The sequence below is a fragment of the Belonocnema kinseyi genome, chromosome 4 (genome assembly GCF_010883055.1).
Source record: "Belonocnema kinseyi isolate 2016_QV_RU_SX_M_011 chromosome 4, B_treatae_v1, whole genome shotgun sequence".
Lineage (NCBI taxonomy): Eukaryota > Metazoa > Arthropoda > Insecta > Hymenoptera > Cynipidae > Belonocnema > Belonocnema kinseyi.
Window position 1 is genome coordinate 148802337 of NC_046660.1, and position 10545 is coordinate 148812881.

Sequence of the window (10545 nt, forward strand, 5' to 3'; positions counted from 1 at the left end):
CTAGGAGCATTTAGAGGAGCGATATTAAAGTGAATGCCGTAGGAGTGACAGAGACGGTAATAAAGTACTCTTAGTGCCGCATTGTGCCTTTGAATGTAGGTCTTTGCCGCGTGTGCTGGACAACTAGATAGTATGTGAGCTAAATGCTCGGGGTGTGCATGGCACGCCCTGCAGCTATCATCGGGAATGTCTTAGCTCAAAATGTGGCGACGGTATGTTAAGGTGGAAATGACACGGTCTTGGCATGCAAAAATGAAACCCTCTGTACCAGACTTTAATCCGGGTGATTTAAGGAAAGCAAGCGTTAGCTCACAAGACATTGACTGATCCTTCACATTTCTGTGGAAGATACCGTGCAGCCTCTTATCGAGGAGCTGTTCACGAAAGTTTTTCTCTTGTGCTTTCTTAATCCGGGCTTTCAGGAGTGAGTACTCGAGATAGATTAGATTTGATGCATTTTGCTCACCCCTAATACTGAAGTGAAGTCTGAGTGTTTCAGCAGCCTCCTCCGCTGCTTTGTACAGAAATGCTCCTTTGCCCACTTCTTCTATATATATATATATATATACATGCATTCAGATCGAGTTTCGGGTAGTTTGAATGTTAAATAACCCTATTTTCAGATTCTCCCCTCGTTTCTTGTCATAACAAAGGTGTATGACATGGGTCGCGGATTTCACCATACGCATGAGCAACTTTTCAGTAATAGAGTTATCCAGAGTTTTCTTCACTAGTTATTACATTTAATACTTCTGGAGTTTTATCTTTACTCTTTATCGATAAACGTAATAGGTTTTGATGAGTTAGAATGTGTAATTATATAATTTTTCCAAAATGAAATTTTAACTTTTTTTATGGACAATTTCATTGTAACTATAGTTAAAATTTCAGTCAAAGCCAATTCCGATATGTCTCTGGATTTATTTTCATTTCCTAGTATTTTTTGATTTAAGGAATCTAGTTTTATAACACTAAAATCGGCTCCGGTGTCAAATAAAAATTATGCTTCGATTTTATTAAATACAGGGGATAAAAATTCTACGGCTGGGAATTCTAAATCAAGTTTTTGATAGAATTTTGATCGTGTTTTATCAGGAATTGTAATTTTTTATGACGCTTCTAGTTCTCTGTGCTTGTTTGACGCTCTTTTTTTTGTTTTTCATGTCGCAGCGACTGTTCGCCGAGCAGAGTGCGAGTTCAAATGCGAAAAGTCTGTAAGAGCCTGAGGGTTAATCTTATATATTTGATCGTAGGGATTGTGATATCCTGACTTTGTAACGGAGTCGTTGGACATGATGATTGTATGTGTACGGATACTCGTGCGTTGGAATGTCATCGTCTGAAAAATGAGGACTGTTCTCATTCACGCCATTTGAAAATTCGGGAATATGAGAACGCCTGTGATATGGATTTTAAGGTGTATTGGATGTTTTCCTAGAACGGGCATAGGGGCTAGCACTACAATCTCGTGACCATGAATATTGATGTTGATATTGTCTATTAAAATTGTAATTTTCTAAAAATTGTGACTTGTCTTCACCAGTATAATGATAGTATTATGATTCATGATAATAATTTGTATAATAAGAGTTTAACTGTTGCCTTATTTCGTATTCGAGTACTACTTTTAAAGACTCATTTATTTTGAAAGGATTGCGTTCCTACACTAAGTCTGAAATGCTACCTAGTAAACCGCGTATGAATGCTCCGAGAGCACATTAGTTTAAAGGGGCTAAAAGATTTTTATATTAGGAAACTTGTCTTCGAGCGCAGCTTAGGCTCCTGTTCTTAAATGAACCAAACAATCAACGAATTCTCTCGTTTTCCTCTCGTCTCATTCTAATGGTAGAAATCTCATGTAAGTACGGCAAATATGTTTTACACGGAGCAAAACCTTGTTTTAAATGTTTGACTGAATCCGTGTTTGTGTTAACATGTGTTTGGTGAATGCTATCTCTGGCTGTACCTATCAACCAGGCTAATACAGCTCTGAGGTACCGTGATGAGTAATTAACAGGTACCGATGATTCCCCATTTTGGGATGTCTTGGATAAAATCTCAAACTGGCATGTTTTTGCAATCGTAACGTGGAATATTTACTACGCCTTGCTATACTGAAAAACACTCTGCCATTCATATCATCATGGCTTTGCTGAGAGTGTGGCTAATATCGCCCAAGAATTGATATTGATCGTTTTTCTTTAGGCATCTTTGTGAAAGATTACAATTACTTTGTGATGTCGATTTTAAACACACGTAATTGTCTATGAATAGGGATATTTGAACACATGCAGAATGCTTAGTTCATAAAACAACTATAGAAAATGAATTTTTTCAGGGAATGAATTTTATACTTACATTTGCTTAAATGAAACAGTGTTCATTGCAATTCAAGTGGATTGTCTGACTATAATCGCGTAGATTTCTGGCCTCGAGTTGTCTTGTTCGTTCAGTAGAAAAATACAGTGATGGATAGACAGTCCCACTTTTAGCATCGCTACATAGAGGTATACGGTCTGCAAGTAACGTGTACCTATCACTTAGCGAACGAATGCCTTCGTTCGTTCAGTAGAAAGATGCAGTAAAGGCTAGACTCTTTACTCTTCGTTAAGAACGAATGAAAATATACCAAATGTACGGATCAATTTGAATTAGAACTTTTAATTTTTTCATTGTTAAAATTACTTGTAATGGCCACACTGTTTGTAAATTATTTGCGTAATTTCGTATGTGAATGGGTAAATTCAAAACTAATTTTTATTTAAGCGTTGTTAGTTTTCAAAATGATTTAAAACGCGAATGTTGATTAATGATCTTCGATGACGTTAATTTAAACCCTTCCCATGTACAATCTTACTACAAAGAGTATATATAATGTTAATTCAGGGTAGTTTCGTAGTTTTTTTAACGATGGCAGAGCTTGCGAACACGTGAAGTATACCATCGCCTATCATGCACTTTAAACTTTTCCTTGCCCTGAAGGTGAACGTGCAACGTATCTATACTAATAATAATTATAGAAAAAGAAACATTGTATTTTTAATGTGCAGCAGCAATAGGTTCTTTTTTTTTGCAATTTAGCTTATATTACGTTCTAGATCTTTATAATGAACCATAACTTTAAAGACTACTATGCAAAATCCAATTAGTTCTTTTTAAAATCTTATTTTTTTTAGAATAAGCTAGAAAGCACATTTTCATAATGGGGAACTGAACGTTTTTTGTACCATACATCTTTGGACAATTTCAGCTATTTCAAAGAATACATAAAAAACTATGTTCTTATAACATTTTATTAACAATAGATATTTAAATAATTTTTATTTGAATGTCTCTAAGCTATAGAGCACCCTTTCTGATGTTGGATGCTTCCTACCATTTCAGTCTTTCATGATACCTACTGTTTGACACATATTTGAAAAATTTTCAAACAAATCCACCCTAATCTATTATCTCATAAATTTAGTGCGCGTGAGAGGAGGGAGGTCCGGATTAGGTACTATGATGTGAAACAAATTTTCCGCGAAAATATGCAATACCTGATCTATTAACCAAAAGACATTGCTGTTAACGGGTTGGAGATGGTACGGGTTTTCCCTACAATACCCTATTGTGGTTATTATTGATTCATAAACTATTTCTATGAACCAAGAGCCAGGCAACTACAGAAAAATCAATGAAAGCCATTCGAATTTTGGAATTTTTTGACACAACTTGGACCTACTCTAGGGCCATAAACTTTTACGACCCTACTGAAAACGATTTATCGCGGGCAGAGAGCGAGGAAAACTCCAGCGAATAAATTAACAAATAGAAGAATTGCTTATTTTACACGATTACCTTAAATATATCTTAACATTAAACTTTATATTTTGCTTTCCTCTATCGATTTTACAGGCAAGGGGCACATTTGAGTAATCGGTTGATCATATTCAGAACTGGCAGTTTTAACTCGAACTCATCGTAATAGATCGTCCTTTCCCTTGTCACATTTATTAATCCTATCCATTGATTATCGACATGGCGGTAGCGAATCATGTTTGATAAGAACAATATCACGGATCATAAGATTTAGAGTTTCATTGAACGACTTTTAGGGTTTCTGCAAGAATTCTGTGTAATCAATGCCCCAAATTCTCCAGAGAATTTCAGAAATGTGTTGTATTAATTACCAACGTGTTAATCGGTTCTATGAAGTGAATTCTACAGATGGTTCGGGAATAATGGCCAAAGAAGCCCCAATTAAAAAATCTCTAGGTGAGAGGTAAGCGAAGTCTTCTGGATTATTAGAAAGTGGACCAACAGAGTGGGTGAGGTGAGATGGAGCGATACCAAGGCGATAATAAAGCGATACTAAGCAATTGACTAAGGACTTTAGAACAGTTCTCTCGAATACGTTTTTATAAAAACGTATCGAGTTCTTTGTAAGTAGGATAATTCGATTCGGAACCAATTTACATCTCCTACTCCTTTAAAGATTGAGTATCCAGTTTCTTAGTACTTGGAAAGACTAATAAATCACTCCAATTATCAATTGGGCGGTGTAAGTTTTTGAGAACATTATTAGATAGATGCGGGAGACTGAAAAATTAGTGCGACTCCCATGTGGAAAAAAAATTAACCTCAGTAATCATTACATGTTTCAAAAGTTATCCTGCTTCGCCATTCAAAGAAGACTTTAAATAATGTAATCTACTTACATTTGATCAGGAATCGTTTTGAATAATTAGCGCATTAAACAATTTCCTGAAATTCTCCCAATCCTTTTAATCACCAGAAAATACAAGTAAAGTAATATGAGGAAGTTTTACAGGCAAAAAATCAGATCGAACAAACTGATTGATTTAAAGTATCATTAGAGTTAGCTGCTGGATTAATTAATTCTCATTGATTTATTAACAAATCCTGAGCACTTAGATACGCATTTTCAATTTATAAGAATTTAGTTTTACTAAAATAATCGAGAATTTCGCGTTCTGCCTTGGTCGTCGAAGCTTTAATTTTTAAATGTAAGTTCTGACATTTCTCACATATTTGATCCAAGAGTTCAATTCTCTATTTCACTATAGCTATGGTAATGTTTGTCTGGCTTTTTAAAATTAGTTTCAGTCCTCAATATTTACTGACAGACTTTTGTTCATTTCGAAAGTAAAGACTCCATTTTTCTTGCAATTTTTAAAAAAAATTATACTACAATAATATTTTCAGTGATAATTTTAGGAGCCGCAAGCTTAGTTCGCAAAAATGTAAAATCTCTTTTTCGAGAAATAATAATTGAGTATGCGAGAACAAAATAGAACATTTTGAAATCGAATAAGAGTGTTCATATATTTTTGCAAAAGTTGTGGCCGAATCATAAAAATAGTTCACCTTCGAATAACTTAAAAAATTGTAACTAATTTAATGTTAAGTGGATACACTGTTAAAATTTGCACGGACGCACTTGCCTTAATTTTAATAATCATTTCAATTTGAACGTAAAACGCGATTTCTTCGTCGAGCGTGACACTCAGAGATCTCACAATAGCGATTACCATTTGAATTTTCAAAAACGGTCTTTTTGCCAAAATAATTCGCACTTTTTGATAGTCAACGAAACTTTTTTACGACATATCCGACTCGAAGGACCATGTTTAGATATGTAGAATTTTTTTATAAATCTTTAAATTAGAGTTTGCCGGATTCATGCAAAGACAATGAAAATTCAGCATTCTCAGCCACTATCAATTTATTAATACAAATTTGAGTCCGGCAGGCTAAGACCATCTTAATCATACTCAAATTTCATTCCATTGCGAAAGACACTACAGTTTTTAACAATTTCTTCAAATCCTCCTTCAAAACTCTCGAGAGGGGCTAGATTAACTAGAGAACGATCCTTCGCGGTTCACGTATTCTCGAATACTGTCTTTTCTTAATTGCTTTGTATCAGACACTTATTCGTTACACCGATAAACTCAAAATGCAAAATTTCTTGAACTACAAGTTGAAGAGCTTTTCGTAAACACAGGTGGAACCTTAGTACCCGTAAGAGGCGGGCAAAATGCAGAAGGCGGTCCTCCTTAAATCGCTCCGTGTCTTCAAGGAGGACGGGAGTTTTGTCACATGACCGAATTGAGTCCGTCGCACACTGTAACCACCCATCTCGCGATTGGGAAACCTGGTTAAGGATGAAATTATACCGCGATCTTGTTGGGAGCGCGTGCAGTTTTTGAGATTAGCTCCCGCTCCAGGCGAAATTTCACGGTTGTCCTTATGAAAAGCGTTTGAAATATTGAGTGTAGATTTTTACGAATGGTAACCTAAATAAAAAGCAACTTGAAATTTTACCGTAAACAGGCTGGTGTCGCGAAACTTTCCCTCTATGCTAATGCAGGTATGGATATTTTTTCCTTGGAAATAAATATTATAAAATCTTACACACACTCTCACTAATGGAAATCTTGGAATAGGCACGCACACTGGTCTAGGATTTTTTCCTGAAACAAAAATTCAATTCTCAGTTAGAAATGACCTTTGCCCTAGAATTTCGAAAGCTTATAGTTAGTGAGATGTGTATATACTGTGTATAAAAAAGAAAATTTCGAAATTTTAGTGACTAAGTTTATAATATTTGCGAAAGTCACAGGCAAGCTAGCTTACAAGCCGTACGAGTTACTTATTTCCGAAAGGTCACTTTTTGGGGGTCTCAGAGTAAAAATTCGGTGTCAGTTTTTTTTTAATGTAGAAGGGGGTTCCTAATATGCCGGTACCAATAATAAAAGTTGAGGGATTCCACCATGAGAATGTTTTAATTTCTACGGATTCGGAGAAAAATGGTTACCTGGAAATGGCGGGGCATGTTTTTGTTCACGGACAATGAACCTTGGTGCGAACCCTTTTTAAACTGAAAACAGGAGACCCCATATGGAGGTAAATGTTTAAAGTCATGGGTTCGGTGGTAGCTTATTACGAATCTAAGGTCAATACTTTTTCATTCAAAATCCTGAATTAAATATGATGCCGAAAATTAAAATATTTCGATGGATTTAGCGAAAAAGGGTTACTCGAGTCTATATAGGGTCTCCTATTGCGAATATAGCCAAATCATAGTCAAATTTAAGGCCTTTTAACCTTTATGCGGGCTCGCGCGCGGTATTTAAACGCCCATGACAGAAAAACATGAATACCTACAGCCTACGGGTGTCCGGAAACTCGGGACGGGCTTTGTATTGTCTACTTCCTATATATGACGCAATATAGCATTGCCGTCACCTCTAGGACTGCAGGTCATGCGTGCCAGTTATTATCAAAGTTGGAAGGGTCAGGTTGTCGGTAACTTACCGCCGTACAAAACTGAGTACAAAATTATGATAACGCTACTTTCATGAGACTGTTTATTTGTTTACTTTATTCTTAATGGAGATACGAATCGATTATAGGAATATTGTAATGAATGCGTTCCTATTTTGATGTACTTATTAGAGCCATATTATGATACCTGATTACCAAATTTGAATGATACTGTTTATTGTATAACTATCAGGGCATTATGGTGTGAGAATGAATATGTAGTGTTTCCGACAACGAGTTGAACTTGTCCTAGTCAAATTCGGAAAGCCCTTTTCCTTAGCCCTGGGGTGTGTGATGGTTATCACACCCAGGACGCCAGACTCGCCTACAAACCTACCAGCATCCCTAATATGTAGATCTATTTCATACTCATAACATTTATGAATAAGAACAAAAAATTCTTATCTCAACAATGTAAGGGTATTAATTTACTAGTTGATCTTGAAGCTAGCACTTTAAAACATCCAATAAAAACTCTTAGGACAATTTCTGAGCAATTCAGAACGATTTATGAAGATTGTTATGATATCAAAATTTTTGATCAAGGTACAGAATGAGTGCCACATAAAATATGCGATTATTGTAGATCACAATTGATTCGCTGTCATAAAAGTAAAAATTTTGAAGGTTCAACATGAAACTGAAACTGAATTCAAAAATGTAAAATAAAAGAAGATTGCTTACGTCGATGTTTTGACAGTAATAAGATCCATTAAGATGTGTAATACAGATACGAAAGGTATTAAAGGAATCAAATGCATTTCTCTTTTGGAAAGTTTAGAAATCTAAGAATATGCTAGCGAAGAGAAATTTTCGGGTGAATCTGACATTGACGAGGAATATGTAGGAAGCAAAGAAAAGAAACCACAACTTTTCCACTTTAAAAATTCAACGATCTCATCAAAAATTTAGGACTATCCAAACAAAAGAGTGAGTTCTTGGTTTCTATACTCAAAAAGAAAAAGTTCGTCGGAAAAAATTTGAAAGCAACTGACTCAAGACTCAAGAAAGAGGTTGAAAACTTTTTAGGGAAGCGCAAGAGTGATACTTACAAAAGAATTGTGAAAAATATTATACAGAACTTCGGTAAAATGAATATGAGCTTGAAATCACATGTATTTAATTCCCGTATTATATATTATCCAATGAATTTAGGTGATTGCAGTGAAGCGCATGGGAAAAGATTCCGTCAAGATATTAAAGAGATGGATCGCCGCTTACAAGGGAGGTGGGATATAAATGGAATAGCAGACTTTCGTTGGACATTGAAGAGAGAACGTATACAGATATGAGTTAAGATAAAACAATATCCATTAAGTCGATATTTCGAACGAACTACTTGCATTACAAAAATACATGTTTTACGTCAAATTACCAATTCACCAAATTTTTTTGAGGTTAGAGAGGAAGTGTGATATCATAAAACAACAAAGATTCAGGATTTGTACTCAGCGACCTCAAAAATATGGGATATTACCATTTTGCATTAAAACAATATATGTTTTACATAAAATTACCAATTTGCCACGTTTTTTTAAAGAAAAGGGACGAAGTGTAACGCTGTAAAACCAGAACGACTCCAAGTTTGTACTCAGTGACCTCGAAAACAAAGAATATGACTACTTTTTATAGACGGGAATCATGTCTCACCAGAAATCAGCGTTTTCCTATGATATACTGTATACCGTAGACGGTAGTATATGGTTGGCAAGGGGCAAAAGAACTGGCCAAAGTAGACATTAAGTCCATTGTGGAGAATGATTAGTGTAAGATCTACTGGAATTTCCCATTTCCATCTTTAAACGTATAAGATTTAAAGACAAAAATAATTTATGTAATTGAATTCTAGGCACTAGCCGATGGTAATTTTACGAAAAGCAAGTAAGGGAGACGGACTGAATATTGAGCATTTCTTTCCAAGCTTAAGACCGTTAAAACTGTTCCTCATAACATTCTATAAAAAATGGTAGCTCTAAAAATGCATCCAGAGGTGAAACCCTCATCTATAATTTCCCGTCTGCCGCATTAGGTCATATGCGGCTCGATGCCGGACTACAAAAACAAATATTATTCGATGTTATCTTGCATACATTTCCCGCTCTTCCTCACCTCACCAAAATAATAATGGAGAGTATATAAAAGATATTGAAATGCTTGTCGCTTCCCGAGGATCGTCGGGGCTCCCCTAGAGCCTCAGCTGGAGGCCACATCATGCGAGACGATGACGATGGTGAGCTGCGAGATGATCAGGCAGATTTCACTAATCAATTAGCTGGCCACCAAGAACATCTGAGACGACCGGAAAGCAGTGGAACATTAACTGTGCCTGCTAAGGATTCTTTGACTAGCGTTAGCTATTTGCAGCCTATCACCTAGACAGAAATACCGTGGGAAAGCAATAAGTGTGATACCACAATGAAAGAGGAATTGGTGCGACTCTATTATGAAAGTGCGGTGTTTGAAACAAAAATGGAAAAAGGATACAATTTGAGAACAAAATTTGCTAGTATCGTAATATACAGAAAATCGCACTAAGAAATATTATCGCTAAGGTGAAGGACATCAGGGCTAATCTACACATGACAGAAGACCGCAAAATAGAGATTAAACAACAGGTTGATTTGGCGTGAAAAAACGACGGCAATGAACATCCGTTAGAGGAAGACACGTCATACAGTCCAGTAGAGGCAATTGATGTTCTAATTTAACCAACTGATGATTCAACACCACCACATCATCCAGAGGTGGATGGCCTTATACAAACAGAGGCAGAGGTTCAGCAACAAAAAAGCGACGAAAATGGACATACCATATGAACAGAGATGTTGTGCGCCTTTTTTTAGCAGAGAAATGTGGGAAAAGTTTGAGGAGAGAACATCATCGACTCTTCTTACTTAAATATCCAGAGCTAACCACAAAAATAAATGAGCAGAATCTGGCAGTTTAGAAACGCTTTAAATCTGTAAACAGATTGCTTTCGGCTGTTAAAATAGCGGCTATCAAAATGGAAGCCGAACAGCAGCTTCCTATTTATGAACTCCCATTGGACGATGTGAGCAAAGAAGACTTGATTGAAGCTGACGGCATAGGTGCTCAGTCACGAATTAGCGCCAACCCCAAATCGGCGCTATAAAAGAGTTTCACTGTCATTCTAGAATACTCTTCGGAATCTTCTCAAATATGGGAATCAAACGGCACATGAACATAATCAAA

At 36.0% G+C, this 10545-nt stretch overlaps 1 protein-coding gene across 1 annotated transcript in view; it reads right to left on the bottom strand.

Moving 5' to 3' along the window:
• LOC117172072 overlaps window positions 1-10545 on the bottom strand; it is a 54304-nt gene that overhangs the window by 18286 nt on the left and 25473 nt on the right. Inside the window, exon 2 of the mRNA XM_033359826.1 lies at window positions 6331-6479. Coding sequence (XP_033215717.1) covers window positions 6331-6479 — 149 coding nt within the window. The remainder of the gene's footprint in view (window positions 1-6330; window positions 6480-10545) is intronic.